The sequence below is a fragment of the Mesoplodon bidens genome, assembly GCF_964165515.1.
Source record: "Mesoplodon bidens genome assembly, chromosome: 8".
NCBI lineage: Eukaryota > Metazoa > Chordata > Mammalia > Artiodactyla > Ziphiidae > Mesoplodon > Mesoplodon bidens.
The window spans coordinates 21,957,212-21,977,779 of record NC_138165.1 but is presented as its reverse complement, the minus strand read 5'-3'; the positions used below and the strand labels follow the sequence as shown (position 1 = coordinate 21,977,779).

The following is a 20,568-nucleotide window of genomic DNA, read 5'->3' as shown; positions in this document are numbered from 1 at the left end:
AGTGTAGCTTCTGGCCCAGCGTTCTTTGGGTAAGGCATACCGTGTCCTCAGTCTCTCAGCTTTCTAGTCATTGCATCTATTTAATATAGCTTATTCTTATCTACTATAAACCTAGCTTTCTATAGAGTATCTGTTCTCTGACTAGACTGTTGTTTCTTAACCTTTCAAGCATTATATCTTACACTTAAGGAAAAAAATCCAAAATTGGGGACCTTTCCATTTGGCTTTAGGTTGGCACTGGTAGTAACCTTACATTTTATACTGAAAGTCATCACTAGGAGAGCGACAGGTAGTCAGTGATTATTCTCCGTGGCTCTGCTGTGTCCTGTGAAATGTCTCACTGTTGGAAATAGTTCTGAATGTTCATGTGTCATTTGCGTCAAATCCACCTATAGATTTCCCTTCACCCTTACTTTAATTTAAGTCTATTAATCCATTCCTTCTGGGAGAAGACTTGGTCTACAATGAAGGCTGAATTAAAAAACTGAAAAAGGGGACCACAATCCCAATACAATGTTATGAATCTTGTCTAAACGTCAATCAGACAAACACATTTGCTGTCTTCCTACTATAGACCTTTTTAGGGGAAAACTGGGAATGGCTGGTTTTTGTAAGGAAAATATAGTTTCTCTTTTAGGTAGGCAATTCTAAAGGCTCTCATCCATCATTAAGAAGCTTTAGGATTAAAAATAAGGTATCTCCACAGAATACCAATGGGGATTCTTGGGACAGTCTGGCACAGAAGGGGGAGCTCAGGAGAGGAAGCAAAAGCAGACGTTGTTTGGCTTGTAACAAACAGAACAGCCATACACAACATGAAGCAGCGCTAATGACGCCTTCACTGTTCAACGTCCCCTCGGCTCAGAGTGAGCAGGGCCAACCGTCCTCAGGTCCTGGACCCAAGTGGCCCGCTGCCCAGAATCTTCGTCTCAGCCCATGTGTGTGCCTCAGGGAGAGGTGAGCATCCTGGGGCATGTGCTCCCTGCCCCACCTCCTCCTCTGTCCTTTCTGCTGGCACCACACTGCAAGGTGAAAGCCCAGGCATGCTTCCCAGCACAACCCTGAGACTTTATGTCTGTTTGAGCTTAAAGGAACAAAAGAATGCTGTGGTGGGACCGAAGCTGGCTCTTGAGGACGCGGTCATTTCACAGCCATGGCTGACCTGGGGCGTTAGTCTCTGTCATCTCCTGTCACCATGAGATTGACAGAGCGGGCAGAGGCAGCCGAAGAGATGAGCAGCCTTTTCTGGTGCAGCTCTTCCCACTTACTTCTGTTGGCAGCTACCGAATCCAGCATCGGCTTCAGTTTCACATTGACCTTCACCAATGCCTAAAATACAACAAAAACAGGTGGGGGAGAGAGGAACCGGAGTCACTGCCATGATTTTCTAGCTTTCAGCTGTGAGGAGAATGGCAACTGGCTGTAAGAAATGAAAGTGATGATTATTTTGGTAAACATGAGCTATTTATAAGAAGTAAATATGCACTTAGCACCACTGTGTTGTATTAACAGAGCTTATATAGAAAATGAAAAAATAAGACAGATGTCTGTGTACTCCTCCAGGGGGTCGGTCCCAGCCAAGTTGATTATGATCCTGTTTTAAATTCACATCAAACAGGAAACAAAATACGCAGCTCACACGGTCTACTCGTATGTGTATCTTTGCCTGCTAGGGAGGGCTCCAGCTCTCAACAGATCAGGAACTGAAATTTTTACAAAAATAAACCTACCATTTGCTCCACCAAAGATGACTCTGGGTGGACTCACGTGAATGAGAAAGGCCAGGTAAAATCCTGAGATGAGAGGAGCTCATTTTTAAAGCACAGGATCTGGGGACTGTGCTAAATGTACAGATCACCATGAGAATATGCATGGAAATAGACACGAGAGAAAAGAAAAAGGGTGTGGAAGAGAGGGACAGGTGGAGGGGTGCAGGAGAGAGGAGGGAGAGAAAATGTAGGGTGGGGCTGGAGGCCGACTGACCACAAGGCTAAGGAAGCTCAGGATTCAGGGTCCTCACTTTTAGGAGACCCTTCTAAATATTCCTTTTTTGCACTTAATTTTGTGTTATTTTTTAAAAAGGGTCCCCAACTCCCAAATGGTACAAACTTTCAGCCTCACAAAATGTGGATCACTCCTCTGAGGGAACAAAGCAATGAATGAAACAGGGATCACGGGGCTGCGGGGCTTTAGCCCCTGGAAAGGTAATGGTCCCGCTTAATGCCTTGGGTCAGCATCCAGCCCCATGGAGACACCCTGCAGGTGTGTCTCATTCATCACAAGGGGAACAAAAGGTGACCGGTGACTAAACCACCGTGGTTGCAGGACACCTCCTGAAAAGCCTTCTCCAAGCCGGACCCGTAGTTAGCGGGTACTCCAGAGCGAAGTCCTCCAACAGGAAGAATAATAGCTCTTTCTGTTGAGGATGGAATCCCCTAAGCATGACTGCAAACCACCTGTTAGGAGGACCTGAAGTATCCCCTCAAATAACCCTCTGCTCTGGGGAGTTTCAGGGATACAAGTGAAGTGTAACTAGATATAAGGTAAGTGGGGGGTTGAAAGCCCAGAAATACGCAGGGATCCTGTTGAGCGGCGAGCGCTCCACCGTGGCGGTGTCCTCTCACACTCGTGTCCCTTAAACACAGCATGTTCTCGCTTTTATAAGCGATGTTTATCACACCAAGCAACAACGTCTAATTTGAAATCAGATGTATTTGTTATTCCATATGATAATAAATCACAGCAACATAATAATTCAGGCAGTGATCAAAATCCCCTTTACATCCATGAGAAAAATGCAGGTGCCTGTGTTCTGCTCAATGCAGTGTTTTTATTTAGACAATAGTGTAAGAGGTGGCGACGAATGCCATGGTTTTTAGTATAGTTTGGCACTGACTCCTCTTCGCTCTGATCAAGCCTTTTAATTAAACTGACTACTATAATTCCTATGGAAATTAGTGTTTACATTATTTTCCTGCCACAAAAGCATTTCTCTAGAACTTATTTTTTTTTTAATCCCAGGAGCACAAATTGGAATTTTTTTCTGCATGAAATGTAATTAAAAACTCATTTGATTACTATAGTTCTGGCTCTGTTTTACTTATTAAATTCCTGTAATCAGTTTTCTTTTATGAAGCTGCTGGGAATGATCTCAGAAGCAACACATTTTTCTCTTCCTTGGCAGGTTCCCGAGCGTTTACTAAATTACGTTCATAGCACCTGCCCATGATTCGAATTACTCCACCGATTTATTCCTTAAACTATTTAAGTTTATTTGGCTTAGCCCCAAACAGATTGCTTTCCTTTATCTAGCTCTTTGTTCTCTGTCTTGCTTTCTTTGTGTTGAATAAAAAAATTCTTTCGGGAGGGGTACATTATTTCTCAGAATTCCTTCTTCTCTTTATTTCATATTCTCCTTAAACACAGAATTGCCACACTGGAATATCGTTTTCCTCTAGTCAGGTGCTGGTTCTAGGCAAAGGTAGCAAGAATCTCGAAGAATTATTCTTACACTATAAATTTGTTATATAAATGCAGTTAGCTGGAAGAATATGGAGCTATTAGAATATTAGGAAGGCAAGGGATTATCCACAAACCTAAATTCCAAGGTTTACGGTGATTACGTGCAATGTACCATCAGCAAGAGAATTGCTCCCAGTGTTTAGAAAGATATGCGTATTCCTACAAACTTCTCATCAGCGAGTGACACCCGATGAGTTCTGTGCAAATGCTACTGGTCTCTGTCTCGTTGGACTAACTCTTCTCTTAGCAAAAGAGAAAGGGGACACATCACCCATCTGCCCACTCTCCCTGTACACACAGAGGGACTCTAAAGGTTATGAGTGTGGCACCATCCACCACAGGATGCTGAGTCTCTTCTGTGACATCCCCGTGGTGTGACCATTCAGTGTTTAAACACGTCCGGAGGCAGGGAACTCACTACCTCCCTGGCTGGGGGTGTCGGTTTACTCTTTGTTCTGATTTTAGAATGTTGTTCTTTCTACTGAGCTGAAAACTATATCCCTGTAATCGACCTGATGGTTCTAATCCTTGGGGCGCTCTCCCTTTAAACTCGAATCTACTGAGCAGTAGGCTAATGACTCATGTGCTGCTCCAAGTGTAGGTTAGGATTGATTTATTGACCTCAAAACCCAACTTGGGCTGTGTATGGATGTCACTGAGACTCCCAAGCTCACTGCAGCTCCCCAACCCTGGCCCATCACAGACAGGACCCTGGATACTTGCCTGACTTGGGGACACAGCCCTGGCCACCTAGTCATCCAGGTGGCAGAGGGGCCACTTGCTTCCTCATTCCTTTCAACTCCACTGTTGAGTCCACTTGTGACCAGCACGTACAGTGTATTCCATATTTTATTTATGTTTTTAATAAGTAACACATTCACTAGTCCAATGAATACAAAGGGTACAAAACATAGTGTTAAAACCTCCTTTCATCCCTGCCCCAGAGATTTAGTTTCCTTCCCTAGAGGCAACTGATGTTATCAGTTTCTTGGGTATCCTTCAATAAACATTTTATGCCTATGTAAGCATAAATACATAGAATATATATATATATATATATATATATAATGTATATATGTATAATTAGGTTGATTCCCTCATCATTTGCAGTGTTTCTTTCAGAGAGGGAGTGAAAGCAGAAACTTGTGGAACAACATTATTATGATAATGCTTGAGTGAGACTAATCACACTGTGTAGAAATTAGCCTCTGGAGTATATAGAGAGGAGAGGGATCAAATTCCAATTTTCTATTGCTATGCCACTGAATTTTTCTTCTGCAGAGCTTCATCTGCTGTGAATCCTATCTAGTGTAGTTTTCCTCTTAAAAATTGTAGTTTTCATTTCTAGAAGTTTGATTTGGGTCTTTTTTTATATCTTCCATGACTCTGTTTTTCATGCCCAATCTTTCCTCTACTCTCTTGAACATATAAAATGTAATAAATGTCTTAATGTCCTTCCTTATCAATTCTATGATCTGTGTCATTTCTTAGTCTGTACTGACTGATTTTTCTCATTATTATGGGTCAGACTTCTTGCTTCTTTGCATGCCTGGCAATTCTTGATTGGATATCAGACATTGTGAATTTTATGTTGTTGGGTTCCTGATTTTCTTTTCTTTTCTTTTTTTAAATTTCTTTAAACATTTCTCAGTTTTATTGCAGAATGCAGTTTTGATGGTTACTTGGAAATAATAATTCGATCCTTTTGAGGCATGCCTTTAAGCTTTGCTAGGTGGGTCCAGAGCAGCTTTAGTCTAGGGCTAGTCTGGCCCCACTACCGAGACAGTGATCTTCTGAGAACTGTCCCCAGAACTTCATGTATTTCGGGTTTTTCTCCACACTTCAGGGTGGTGGGACCACGGACTCCTCCCCGCCTGGGTGAGCTCCGCCTTCTCCTGTTTGCTGGTGGTCTGCAGCAGCAGTGGTTTCCTCACGTGCCTGGGTGGACAGCACCGCAGGCTCAAGGCCCTCGGCAGATCTCTGGAGCCCTCTCTTCCCTGGGGACTCTCCCTTCCTTGGCCTCCCCAGACTCCCGCCTCTGCCTCCTCATCTCAGTGGGACCATCGAGCTCTGCCTGGCTTCCCCTCCCTGTGCTGTGGCCTGGACACCCTCCCCAGGGAGTAAGCTGGGGCACCTGGAGGGCCCATTTCATTTGTTCCCCTTTCTCAGGAATCACTGTATTGTGTTGCCTGTTGCCCAGTGTCTGAAAACTGTTGTTTTATGTATTTTTCTGTTTGTTTTTTGGCGGTTTTCTTTTCCCCCTGTTACTCTGGTCCAGCAGTGGAAGTCCCTATAATTGGTTTTAAACAGCTCTGTCTTGGGTACTATCGCATGAGCTCCGAGGGAGACTGGAAACAAGGCCTGTATCTTTGGATCTCAGTCATCTCTGGGAACAGCACTCGTCCTCTACTCACCCACAGAGCAGTGGCAGGAGGATGGGGTGAGGCCAGGATGGGTGGGGTCAGTACGTTCTGACCTGCTACAAGATCCTGCGGTAAAAGCAACCTGAGAATGAGCCCCTTGGGAAATGAATATAGTATTCTGTCTTATTACCATTATTGCTGAGAGCTTGTTTTTATCAGTTCGCTAGGCTGCTAGGAGTGTGACTCTTGCTTTCCCACTGCCATCAGGATCCACATCTGCTATCATCTGGCCCCGTGTGTGCTTATTAGTTGACCACCATCACTTCTTGGAGCTCAACTGCTGGACAGATGGAGGCAGGTGTGGGACAGGGGAATAAGCAGAGAAAGCCAGGCTCTTAGAAAAAGTCCCTGCACCTACAGTCTTGCAGAGGGGAGAGAGGAACACCACCAAATTAAAACCAGATTTTCTTGGACCCTGAAAATGTCCAACTACGTCATTAATACCTTTAAAAAACGTTGAGGAAATTATCTGAGCTGGCTGTTTATTTATTTTTTTAAAAGACAAAGAGGGAAGATGGTTTTTACTTCCTATTGTTGACTCATGTATTTCCAGAGTGTTGGCAATAAGAATTATATTTTCCGCTGTCCTCTATCCCCACCTTACCCAAAAGAAATAATCAGAAACTAAGAGATACAATGCATGGCAGAGAAGAAAGAAATTAAAATATTTTTTAAATATCAATTTTTTGATAAAATATGAAAATAAACTTGGAGCCCCTCTCAAATATCTTGTTTGAGGCAATATCCCTGTAATGAAGATGGGATCACTTTTCTACCATGATTATTTAACTTCCTGGGTGAAAATGTCCAAAAGCTGACTTGGGTGTTGGTGTTTTGAAAAGGAAAGTAATTGAAGACATGAATTCTGCAGTAGACAGCTGGTGTCATGTCTGCTCAGACCATCAACAGAAGGGGCAAGAACGCATGCAAGTGGTGGCAGCTCCTGAAATTCTCTTGAATTCTCGAGACTGGCCAGCCACATGTGTAAAGAGTACCTATCTCCAAGAAACAAAGGAGGCTTCTACTTAAGCTATGTGACTTCAGAGAGAAGTGGCTAATTGTGCAGCGAACCCAAACTTTTAAATTAGTGAATTGTTGAACTGCTCATCCTTCTTGGTTCCCAAAGGTAAAGACTATTCATTGTTAAGTCTGACATATTCCTGAATTTTACATGTCATGTTGCAATGCTGTGGTTGCTAAGAATCCCAATTGGCTTGTCAACCTTCTGTTCTTCCATCGTGTTGTAAAGGCCAGAGCCAGTGAACTGATTGTCCTGAACTGAACTCATGGCCTTCCTCCGAACCCTCCTCTGCTCTCAGGTTTACTCCCTCAGGGAGCTAAGCATTACCTCTCCACCCAGCTGCCCAACCCAGCAATCTACGGATTATCCATGACCTCTGCCTCTTCCGCCGCATCCAAACTATCACCAAGTCCTCTCAATCCTACTTCCAAGTTCTCTCCGTGTGTCAGTCCATTGCCATTCCTACCACCCTACTTCAGGCTGCCCTCACTTCTCCACTGCCTTAACCTCCTGCAGCTCCTACCTGGGCTCCCTGCTTCCTCCCCTGGGTCCTGTCCAATCAACTCTCATTGTAGCCATCCTGGTCAATCAAAATCACACAGCCGAGTTGGCTGCTCTCTACCCTGAACCTTTGGGTGGCTCCCATATGATAGGAATGTGTTGTAAGACCCTACCAGAAAAGGAGAATTGTGGGATTAAAAGGGAATGAAATCCAGAAATAACACAGAAAAGAAAAGAACCATAAAGCCCAGTGGAAAATCTGAGTTATGGTACAAAAGCAGAATTTTGAAATGCTAAATTAATCCCTTTGAGTCTTCTAGAAAACCTGAAATACACATCTTTCTATGCATCTTAACATTTTCCTGAGGAAGGAAATAAGCTAAACTCCACATGGTGTGTTTGGCAGGGAAGTAGATGAAGTGTTAGGTACTACATGTGAGAGCAGACGGAGCTGTGGGTCCAGATGGGGGGCAGCAAGCAGATTCCCCCAGACCTCACGCCTCCCCTCCCCAGTTCAGTGGCCTTCGAAACCCAAGGTTGTGTAAAAATTAATTTGCATTAAATTACTTAAGATAATGTATTAACTACCACAGGAGGCTTCCAGCAGTTTTTAAAACTTGCTTTGGAAAACAAATAATCAAACAATAATGGTGAACACAGAAGTGAGCCAAGACTTCTTTGGATAAATGTTTTTAGACATTTACATTAAAAATACCACCTTTAAAATAAAGCTTTAGTATGTAACTTGATCAAGTTGGAAAATTAGTAATAATTGTTTATATATGTCACACATGTACCTGTGCCAGGCACTGTGTTCTATTGGGTTCTTCCCTGGCTAGAACACAATGGAGTTTAAAAGGCTCTAGCCTTATGACTTCTGCCCCACTGGGGATGGAGTCATTTACTCCACAAGGACTGTGGTATCTCTAATAGAGACTGGTAGTTGCCTTCCCACCTCCCTTGAGCTTAGGAATGGCCAGGGAGGTGCAAGCAGAATTCAGAAAGAGGAGCTTCTGAGAAGACTCTTAAATGGGAGTTTAATCAGTTGGGAAGTGCATCCTTTTGCCCCTGCCCCTATCTCCTTCTTGCTGCTGGAATATTAACATGATGGCTGGAGCTACAGTGACCATCTTGTGACTATGAGGCAACCTTGAGTATGGCAGCCATGTCCTAAGGAAAGATAAACAGGGACTGGGTCTCTGATGGCTATGGAACTGCCACATCATAGCAACCTAGAACTGACTTCTCTGGATTATTTTTATCAGAGAGATAAGTAAATTTCTATTTTGTTTAAGCTATTGTGATTTCAGATCTCTGTTACTAGTAGCCGTATGCAATTCCTAATTGAGAGAATTGATGTCAGGTTGTAGGTCTCTATTTTATGGCTACATGTGTAGGTGTCAAAGGATTTAGGCATCTTGATACTTGAACAGATTGATCCCCTGCATCGGGTAGTTGTGACTTAACTTTTTTTGGCAGTGGATTATAAGTGAACTGCAGTAGACAGCAGAGGCTATATACAGTCCCTTTACCCTTCCTCAGGTAAAAATCCACTCCATGTGCTCTTGAGTAGGAGCATAATTCAATCCTGACCAACACCAGTGACTGGTGTAGCAATGTGGATGTGGGTGTGGCTCAAGCTAAGGCAATCAGAGGTCTCGCAAGGTTTTCCCCAGAACTATTGGAAGTGAGGCTTTCTTTTTCTTCTTTCTTTTGGTGTGATAATACCTAGAATGAACATGTGACCTTAGACCTGCCAGGATGTGTGAGGAAAGCTTGGTTGAGAATGAAACCAAAACATAACTAGGAGGCAGAAGAAAGGGGGTGTCTGTCTTATGATATCCTTTGAATCCCCTGGATGTGGCCACTTGCTGCCCAGTCACCTGCACCTCTAAGCTCCCCAGTTGCTTGAGCCAACAAACTCCCATTTCTGCTCAAGCTCATTTGAGGGAGTTTCTGAGCTCCAAATCATGGGCCTTTTGCTATGGTCCCGTATTGTTCTGTCACCCCAGGAATTACTTGAGATTGAAACCCCCCACCAGACTTTGAACTGGTGGCTGGCATAAGGGAGTCTCAACTTGCCCAGCATAAAAGGTTGCTGCTAATACTCACCGGGCAGCCCTCTCTACCCAAGTTCATGAGAGTCAGGGACCAGCTAGCACTTTTCTCTCTTCTCCTTGAACCCCCAGAGTCTGCCAAACAGACTCTTTAAAAGGTTTTAAAGGTTGCTGAGTCTGAGCCGCCCATGCTGTGGGGACTCAGAAGACCCTAACAGAGGATGCCAACTCCCCCTGGTGGCAAAGTCAGCTGACCTACGGGATTTCGGCTTCCAAGAAGGAGGACTCAAAGGACCCGGGTGACGGCATCAATTTAGCCTGCGTTTTTCCTAAGGACCAGGTGAACTCAGACAGAAAGGAAAAACAGCAACTAGCTGTTATTTTCTCCTTAGTGGAAGCTCAGTGTCACTCCACATTTATCACATCGGGTGAGAGTCTCTTTCCAGTTGGGGAAACTATTTTTCTATATGTGATATTAACTCTGCAGATCTGTTACAGCAGTAACAGTTGTAGTATCTATTCAGCAGTAACAGGTTGGCTATGTCTGGTTTTTGCAAATGCCAAAAAATATCGTCAGATCTTTCTGTTTTGTTGTGACATTTGAGAGCTTAAAATCTAAATAATGTGAGAGAGTTACTCAAATTAGCAGTAAAGATGATAAAGCCACAGAGGTAATACTTAGTATGAGGAGGGCAAGCAAGCTCGTTAGAATCCAACGTAAGAATGATTCAGATCTGTAATCGGAATCCTAAGGGCATAGTCTAGCCAAGCTATAACACTGATGTTTGTAGCATCAATTCTAATCTCCTGAAAGCTAATTACAGTACTAGTAATAACTTAGAAAGAAAGACATCATTTTCTTTCCTAGGTTGGAAGCAGATTAATAGTGACTGTAAAAGTGAAAATGCTTTATTGAAATTTTCTCTCCCTCTTTTCTTACCCTTTCCATTTCCTTCCTAATCTCTCAAGTTTCTTGTTTCGCTTATTTTATTTACATGCTCAAGGGATTCCTTTGTGGGAAATGATATTTACAAATGAGATTAACATTAGGAATTAATGACGCAGGAATTTTAGTCTCCTTGGATTAACAGCATTGTTATTTCCATAATACAAGGCAGGAGTGTTAAATACAATGTCCACTGGGTCAGGCCAGTAAAGTTGATGAATGAAACAGGCTGCATGATACAGTTGGGAGTGGTGGGGCCTTTGGCAAACTGGATATGTTACACGTTATAAACAGTGTTCAACTGAATGAGACATGTCGGTGGGCCGAGTCTACTCTGAAGGCCACCCACTCGCTCTCGGTGAGAGAGAGTAAAACACACCTTGCCAAAATGAACTAATAGCTACTGAGTACTGAATGTGTCCAGTGTTCATTAAACCTCACAACAATGTGGAGAGATCAGTATTGTTGACCCTGTTGTGACAGATAAGGAACCTGAGATTGCGGAAATCAACTTAAAAGGGCCAAAGTTTACATGGGTAAGTGTACAGCAGAGCTGGAACGTCAGTTCAGGCCTGCCTGAGGACAAAGCCCCTGGTGTCTTCCCATGAGGGATCTCAGTGGGATGTTGGTGATGACACGTGCCTCACACTTGACTACAGCGTCCGGACACTGGAGCAACTTTTCGGTTCTAGTGTCCTCGGCACTGCTTCAGGACAAATTCACAGGAGGGAGGTAGCTTCACGCCACCTCCCAAACATTAGGTGCAGACAGTGAATCTTTTATCTGTGACTCCTCTTTTCAAGCCTACCCTGGGAAAATAAAGGTTTTAAGCGGTAAATCACGGCAGGCCTAAAGATGGCTCCTGTACACGGGAGCAAGGAGACCACTTCTTCTGTTATAATGAGCCCCTCTAGGATTCTGTCCTAGGTTATCCTGTTGGTTGGGTTTTCAGAGCACACTGGTAGCTAATCAATCATGTTCACTGTGTAGGCAACATCTGACTTGGAAGGAATAGCTGCTGACCCAGAAGCCACAGCCTTTGATGAATGGGGCTTCATGTAAGAGGTGGTTGGAACATGTAAGTAAAACACAGCCACATGGTAATAACAATCCACCTCTCCATACACTGGAATGTTTTCTGGTGAAACTATGCCACTTGAGCTTTTATAGGCACATATATATACACATATATATGTATATATATATATAATCTATTGTTTCTGCAAAGTTCAATGTGTAAAAAGAACCATTTAAAAAATTTATTTTTTGAGGTGCAAGCATTTGTTTACTACATATATTTTTGTATACTTCTCACATGCCTTGAGCCCTAGGGTTCTCCAAGCATAATGGCTAGGGTGCCTGTGTGGGAGAGGGTTTTACAAACGTGGAATCCCTTGCCCTTAGTGTGAATGGTGTTCTCAGTAAGCTACCATGGTACCTCCTAGAATGGATTCTAGAATACCCTATTATCATTTGCCCTTCTATTTTTTAGCTGATATTTGTACTAATGAACTGCTTAGGGAGTGCCATGCAAATCTGATGATGCCTGAGCATTTCTTGTGAGAGTTTAAAGGTGGTCCTCTTGCCAGCACCAAACAGGGCTCAGATTTGAGATAGAGAGGGAGCCATCAAAGTCTGTGCATCCCAGTGCCCCAGACTGACAGCGAACCAGACCCAAAGAAGCCATGAGAGATGTTTTGTCTTTAGGTAAACATCCTTGGGGACAAAAATCCTCTATTATTTTACTGATCTCTCTCCAAATGGTAAGAGAACCTACTTTTTCTTAATTTTACAACATAATAAAGAAAGATTTTGGGGAGAAAGAATAGGAAGACAAAGAAAGGGGTATTTTACACATACCACTGGGTGTATCATTAGCTGGCCTTTTGTCCGTAGAAAGGGTGACCTTTAAGATCTGATGGAAGGTATGTTATTGTGGCTTTATTGCATTGCCAGCTCTCCCAAAGACTAAGATGTGGGAAAAGTTTGTATGTGTGGGCACAGCAGGGCCAATACTCTGAATGTTTTTTTATTAAATTTTTGAAGTATAGTTTAAGGAAGGGAACATTAGAATTTTACGAACAAAAACTTCCTAATAGGCGACATTTTTCTTCTTTTCAATGTTGGGAAGTTTTACGTTAATTTAACTTTCAGATATTGATCATTTAAGATTAAATAAGCATCCCAATAAGAAGACACACTAGATTTGTATTTGAATTAAATTCTAAAGCTTATATGGAAAAATAAACAAGAATACCTAGAAAATACTGAAAGAGTAATGGGGAAGGTGAAACTAGGCTTATCATTAAAATATATTATAAAGCAATATTAATTAAAAGAGCGTGATTAGGCAGACAGAGTAATACAACAGAATAGAAAGAGTAAAAATAGAATTAAACTTAAGGGAATTTGGTATATGATGAAGGTGACCTCTTAAATCATAAGGAAAATGATTAGTCAAAAACTTATGGGGGCTTCCCTGCTGGCGCAGTGGTTGAGAATCTGCCTGCTAATGCAGGGGACATGGGTTTGAGCCCTGGTCTGGGAAGATCCCACATACCACAGAGCAACTAGGCCCGTGAGCCACAACTACTGAGCCTGCGCGTCTGGAGCCTGTGCTCCGCGACAAGAGAGGCCGCGATAGTGAGAGGCCCGTGCACTGCAATGAGGAGTGGCCCCTGCTTGCCACAACTAGAGAAAGCCCTCGCACAGAAACGAAGACCCAACACAGCCAAAAGTAAATTAAAAAAAAACAAAAAACAAAACTTATGGGACTTCATGACATTTGTTTTTTCTTAAATTCCATATATATGTGTTAGCATACGGTATTTGTCTTTCTCTTTCTGACTTACTTCACTCTGTATGACAGACTCTAGGTCTATCCACCTCATTACAAATAGCTCAATTTCTTTTCTTTTTATGGCTGAGTAATATTCCATTGTATATATGTGCCACATCTTCTTTATCCATTCATCGGATGATGGACACTTTGGTTGTTTCCATCTCTGGGCTATTGTAAATAGAGCTGCAATGAACATTTTGGTACATGACTCTTTTTGAATTCTGGTTTTCTCAGGGTATATGCCCAGTGGTGGGATTGCTGGGTCATATGGTAGTTCTATTTGTAGTTTTCTAAGGAACCTCCATACTGTTCTCCATAGTGGCTGTACCAATTCACATTCCCACCAGCAGTGCAAGAGTGTTCCCTTTTCTCCACACCCTCTCCAGCATTTATTGTTTCTAGATTTTTTGATGATGGCCATTCTGACTGGTGTGAGATGATATCTCATGGTAGTTTTGATTTGCATTTCTCTAATGATTAATGATGTTGAGCATTCTTTCATGTGTTTGTTGGCAGTCTGTATATCTTCTTTGGAGAAATGTCTATTTAGGTCTTCTGCCCATTTTTGGATTGGGTTATTTTTTTTGCTATTGAGCTGCATGAGCTGCTTATAAATTCTGGAGATTAATCCTTTGTCAGTTGCTTCATTTGCAAATATTTTCTCCCATTCTGAGGGTTGTCTTTTGGTCTTGTTTATGGTTTCCTTTGCTGTGCAAAAGCTTTGAAGTTTCATTAGGAATAAAGACACAGACCTACTTGAGAATGGACTTGAGGATATGGGGAGGGGGAAGAGTAAGCTGTGACAAAGCGAGAGAGAGGCATGGACATATATACACTACCAAACGTAAGGTAGATAGCTAGTGGGAAGCAGCCGCATAGCACAGGGAGATCAGCTTGGTGCTTTGTGACCGCCTGGAGGGGTGGGATAGGGAGGGTGGGAGGGAGGGAGATGCAAGAGGGCAGGGATATGGGAACAGATGTATATGTGTAACTGATTCACTTTGTTATAAAGCAGAAACTAATACACCACTGTGAAGCAATTATACTCCAATAAAGTTGTAAAAAAAAAAAAACACTTATGGGACAACTGGGTAGCCAACAAAACACTAAAGTTGGATTCTGACCTCACACTTCACATTCAATCAAATAAAGCAAAACCAGATGAGTCACAGATATAAATATAAAAAAAATGAAACCATAAAAGAAGTTCGGAGAATTTAAATTTTTTTATAATTTTGTAATGGGAAAGTCATGATCTGTATGACATAAAATCCAGAAGCCATAAAAAAAAGATGAATTTGACTACATAGAATCAGTGTATTTCTGTATAACATAAACAAAGTGAAAAGATATATGACAACCTGGGAAAAACATTTGCCACTTTTGCTACAGATACAGGTCTATTTCTTTAATATATAGTGAGCTCCTACAAATCAATAAGAAAAGACCACCAGCCCAATAGAAAAATGGGCAAAAATATGGAGAGTTTACAGAAAAAAATACAAATGGCTTCTAATAAATAAATCTGTACTAAAAATATGATCAGACTCATTTATGATATGGAAAATACAAACTAAAACTACCATGAGATAGATTTTGCACCATCATATTGGCAAAATTCAAGAAGTTTGGTAACACATTGTGTTGGTAAGAGTGTAGAAGGAGAGGCACCTCAGCCATTGCTGGTAGAAATATAAATTGGTTCAGACTCCACAGAGAGAAAGTTGGCAATACCTATCAAAATTTCAAATGCCCATATGCCAAATGCCCACTAATTCCACTTCCAGGTGTTTGTCCTACAAATAAAGTATGAAGATGATGCATTTACAAAGATATTTATTGCACTTTGTTTACAATAGCAAATTATTAGAAACAACATCAGTGTTCATAAATAATTAATAATTAATTATTGATTAAATAATTTATTCTACATCTTTAAGAGCTAATACTCTGCAGCCATCAAAACGAATGTGATAGCTGCTATATGGACACTGAAAAGGAGTGACCTCAAAAATATATTAAGTGTAAGAAAACAAGGTATGGAGCAGGAGAGACACTCTGTTCATATATGTGTATACGTGCATATATACGCACACATACATGTATATGTATACATCCATATATGTATTATACACTAACTATATCTCAATAAAAGAAAAAACCAAAAACATTATTTCTGCTTTTGTATAGACTGTTTTTGGATGAAATTGGTTAATAGTGGTTGCCCTGAGGGAGAGGACCTGGGTGACCTGGGGACAGGAGTGTGAGGGAGGACCACTTTTCTCTAATACTTTTGTGCTTTTTGGACCTTTTGAGTTCTGTTCACTGGGCATGTATAAACTATTTAACAATAAAATATTCTACTTAGAAGTGTAACATGAACTGATAAAGGAACTAGCAGCTTTTGATCATGTGTTAGAATACTCAATAGCAAGTCATTTCATTGTTAATAAAGAAAGCTTACAAGTACAAGGATAAAAAAGAAATAATTATTTCATAAAGATCAAAATAATATAGTGCTTTGCCACCATGATTCAAAAATTATCTCAGTACCTTAATGCACGCTGTGCTAATGTTGTATGTAAATCCCCTCCCTCCATCCACGTTCCAATAAGGGCCGACTACCTCATTGATCCTAAACATTTCCTCTGAAAATCGATCAATGTCCCCTGCCTGGACATTAAACAGATTTTGAAAAACTCTTCAATCCGTATCAGTCTCATATCCTTATTTAGTTCCTCAAATTTGCCCTCAGCTGGGAATCGTGCAGACGACTATGATTCTGTTGTGTTCACCACTCATTTGAAGGGCCCCATTCATCATCATTTCTAGGCCTTTTCTGATGCAATGTAGCTTGTTCTTTGTCTTTCTTAAAAACTGAATGGCTGTTAAATTATCCATTTATCTTCTTCAGATTTTCTGTTCAGTTTCTCAGGCCCTCTCAGTACTGTCTTTTCTACCTTGTTTGCTGACTTTTCATTTCATTTCCCCTGTTCTTAGAGGCATCTTGGTTCACCATGCTGTCCTTCAAAACAAACTCCCTGCTTCCATCTGCTTTCTGTGTGTTTGAAATCTGCATCACTACTCAGATAGATTTCCTTTTTAAACTATATCCCTTCGGGATAGCTTTGAACACTTGGAGACAATATGCTTCAATATGTAGGTGGCAGAGTATCCTGGGACAAACCCTACACTGGAGGTCAAAAGTCTTGGTTTCTAAACCTAGCTTTGCCACCGTCAAGCCGGGTCACGGGTGACCTTTCAAGGTTTCACTTCCCTCATTTACAGATGCTCTGCAAGCTCACTGTTAGATGAACATTCTAGTATTACAATAGCGTGTTGCTTCTGTTTCAGGGGACCCGATAAGGACCTGAGGTTTGTATAACATTAATGCCTGCTCGCACATCATCTCAGGTGGCAGTAAGGTCCTATCGGTCAGAAGCCCAGATTTGAAGGCAGGAAAAAAAAAATCTAAGCTCTGTCACTTAATACCTTTGTATTCTTGGGCAAATTACAGAAACTCTGTAGCTTCAGTTTTCACATCTGAAAAGGGGGATGATAGTAATATCTAACTTGATATTGCTAAATGAATTAAATCAGATAATGCTTGGAAAGTCAGTCTGGTGCCTGGCACATAAGAAGTGCTCAGGAAGGGCTTCCCTGGTGGCGCAGTGGTTGAGAGTCCGCCTGCCAATGCAGGGGACGCGGGTTCGTGCCCCGGTCCGGGAGGATCCCACATGCCGTGGAGCGGCTGGGCCCGTGAGCCATGGCGGCTGAGCCTGCGCGTCCGGAGCCTGTGCTCCACAACAGGAGAGGCCGCAACAGTGAGAGGCCCGCGTACGGCAAAAAAAAAAAAAAAAAAAAAAAAAAGAAGTGCTCAGGAAATGTTGTTACAGACGCACTACACCTTAGTGAGACCGGCAGTTCAGCTATTTACTGTCCAAACTTCCAACAGAGGCTACTGAAGCTTAGAGATGATATTAATGGTAATAACAAGAATAATGACCCACATGTATGGAGGGCTTTAGCATGTAATGTTTACTTTTCCCGAAGCATTTCCACATACTCTATCTCTCTTGTTTCAGACTCTTGGAAAGGCTGGTATTAACTATCATCAGTTCTACTTGCTCCAAGAAGAAAGTCACTTTATAAGACCAAAGGTGTTTTAAAAAGCAGCAGAGTGGAGTTATTTTCATTCAAGCCTTCAAGCCGGTGGAGATCCCCGTGAAAAGAAAGCTGAGGATAAGGAGCTGTAGGTTTTACTGGTGAGGAGGGGACCTGGAAGGGGACCCGTATAAAAACGCTCGGCCCTTACTGCCTCACTTGAGGTCTCTGTTCTCTTTCCCTCTGCCTTCTTCTTCTCTGTATGTCTCTATTGCTCTCTTTCTCCTGTCATATTTAGATTTTCAGCTGTTCACACCACCTGTAGCACTAAGATCATAGGTGACATGTTAAGTCAGGGGCTTGGAGAATCATTCTTTTCCTGTTATTTTATGGTTCTCTAGCTTAACCCTCCCTTTGCTGGTGGGAGACATTCACACGCTGAAACTCCCCCTAATTCACTGAGGCGATTCTGAGCAGCAAGTATAACCTCCCTAGTTTCTCAGCCGTGAAATAAAGACAGAAATGCTAAAGCCCACCACGGGGCAGCTCAGGAATGGTAGGTTATTTCAGGGCATGCTGAAGGCACGCGATGCCGAGGGAACGCAAGACCTTCCTAGCAGCTTTGTGATAGCGCATTCCTTCCCTATCCTCTTGCTACACTGGCTATGCTGCTGATAGAGGCAGCTCCGGGGGTCTCACGGCAGCTGAGTAACAAGCTAGAGAACCCTGCTCTAGCCTGGTGAGGGCAGAGGTTCGGGGCACCCAGTGTGTGCAGGGCATTGCGGCTGACAGAGACAGGGAGTGCAAACAAGAATAATGCGCAATAAAGGAAAATGCAGTGGGTCCCGGAGGCTGGGATATCTACCTCCTGGGCGCAAACACAGGTTTTACAAGGAGCTCGTCCTCTGAGCGGATCCCTCCAGTCAGAACAGGATTCGCTGGAGGGAAGAGGGAAGGGTAGGCCGGGCAGAGGCAGCTGTGTGAGCAAAGGCTCGGGGTGTGGAATATGAGAGGGGAAGCCACCTGGGAAAAGGCAAGTGGCTGGGAATGTCAAGAGCAGAGGGTACAAGGGGAGGAGGGAGAGGGGTGACCATGGGCAGGTCCAGTGCACCAGCTTAGGATTTTTCTTCTCTGATGGGGAGGGAGAGTCTGAAGGACCCGCAGCCAGATTTGCTTTAGGAAGGTAACGCTGGTGTTTCGGTGGAGGATGGAATTGAGGGGGTGAAGTGGGGGTGCTGCCGAGCACGACGAGGGTCCGAGGGGAGGCCGCTGGCGGCGGGAGCAGTCAGGAGAGCCCAGTACAGGAGGACCCGCAGGAGGGGGACAATCACGACAGGGCAACTAGAAAATCCTAGAGACTTTGGTCCTATGTCATAGCATATTTGTCTTTTTGATGACATTAGAAGCTTTTTGAAGTTGTCTTTTGTTTTTTGCATTTCCTGTATGCTCTGAATTCTTTTTTCCTTCAGTGTTTTGATTTGCTTCCTTTCCTTCACATTGGAGGCTTTCCTCAAACCTACTGTGGCCCTTACCTGGTAGCATATATTTACGTGCAAAGCACTGAAAGACTTATTCTGGGCAGTGTATAAAGTGGGGCAGGGGAGCGGGAGAGGCTCTGATTGTCGCTGGGGGTGGGCGTCCTGCAGGGAGCTGCCGCTTTCACTGAGGGAGTCCCTAGTGCAAGTACATGCAGATCTTTCTTCTGAAGCTGTTCTCTTTCCCTCAAGAGGAATACCACTTTTCTGCTCCTGGGACTACCTGGCTGCTGGCACCCTGAGTGCAAAGTAGAGGGGTGTCGTGGGGTCCAGCCAGTCATTCCACAGACTTTTAATTTACACCATGAGTTCTCCCAATTAGTGCTCCGAGAGAAGAGCTCTCTGGTCTCCTGACTTGGCAGCCGTTGCAAAGGCCATTTACCTGGCTGTGTGGATAGCGGGAGATTCCTGAGACCCTTTTTACCAACTTTCAACCTTTCCTCTTGTTTCCAGGCTCAAGCCTCAACCTCATTATTATGGATCGAATTATGACACACACCCTCCACTCAAAAAAAAAAAAAAAAAGAGATATGCTGAATTCCTAACCTTTGTACCTGGGTACGTGACCTTATTTGGCAATAGGGTCTTTGCAAATGTTATCAAGTTAAGATGAAGTCATATTGCATTAGGGCGGGCCCTAAATCCAAAGGCTGGTCTCCTTATAAAAGAAGGCCATGTGAAGACACAGGAACACAGAGACACAGGGCAGAATGTCATGTAAAGACAGAGGTGGAGATTGGAAGGATTCAGCTACATGCCAAGGAACACCAAGGGCTCCTGGCAACCACCAGAAACCAGGAGACAGGCGTGGAATGGATTCTCTTGCAGAGCCTCCAGAAAGAACCAGCTCTTCTGACACCTTGATTTCTGACTTCTAGTCTCTAGAACTGTGAGAGAATAGATTTCTGTTGTTTTAAGCCACCCAGTTTCTTGTATTTGGCTAGGCAGCTGTAGGAAATTAATAGACCCCCTCTTGGCTGAACTTGGACCCTTAAAGTCCTGAACCTGTTCCTTCTGAAAGACAGATCAGCTCTCTTCCTGTTGATGTCCCCTTCTGCAGACATCCTGGGACATAACTTCCTTTCCAGCCTCCAATATTTGAGGATATCTTATGCCCTCTCACATTCTGTTGTCCTTGAGAGTTTATATCTTTTTTTAAAGAAATGCAACGTTATTAGTTCTAATCACACTTAATAGCATTAAATAATCAATAAAATATTGAACAAAGGTACTCATTTTAGAATTATGTCACTTAGCAAAAACAACAACAACAAAACAAGCAAAAAAAGTAGTCAAGGACTTCCCTGGTGGCGCAGTGGTTAAGAATCCGCCTGCCAACGCAGGGGACACGGGTTCGAGCCCTGGTCCGGGAAGATCCCACATGCCGCGGAGCAACTAAGCCCGTGTGCCACAGCTACTGAGCCTGTGCTCTAGAGCCCACGTGCCACAACTACTGAAGCCTGCGTGCCTACAGCCTGTGCTCTGCAACAAGAGAAGCCATGACAATGAAAAGCCCGCACACTGCAACGAAGAGTAGCCCCCGCTCGCTGCAACTAGAGAAAGCCCGCGTGCAGCAACGAAGACCCAATGCAACCTAGAAAAATAAATTTATTTTAA

At 43.0% G+C, this 20,568-nt stretch overlaps 1 protein-coding gene across 1 annotated transcript in view; it reads right to left on the bottom strand.

The window, feature by feature from the left end:
- Positions 1 to 949: 949 nt before the first annotated feature.
- The window catches only part of PDE11A (phosphodiesterase 11A), a 454,637-nt gene continuing 435,018 nt past the window's right edge, over positions 950 to 20,568 (bottom strand). The window contains exon 20 of the mRNA XM_081242289.1: positions 950 to 1,329. Within this exon, the coding sequence (XP_081098415.1) occupies positions 1,171 to 1,329 (159 nt within the window). The 3' untranslated portion in view covers positions 950 to 1,170. The remainder of the gene's footprint in view (positions 1,330 to 20,568) is intronic.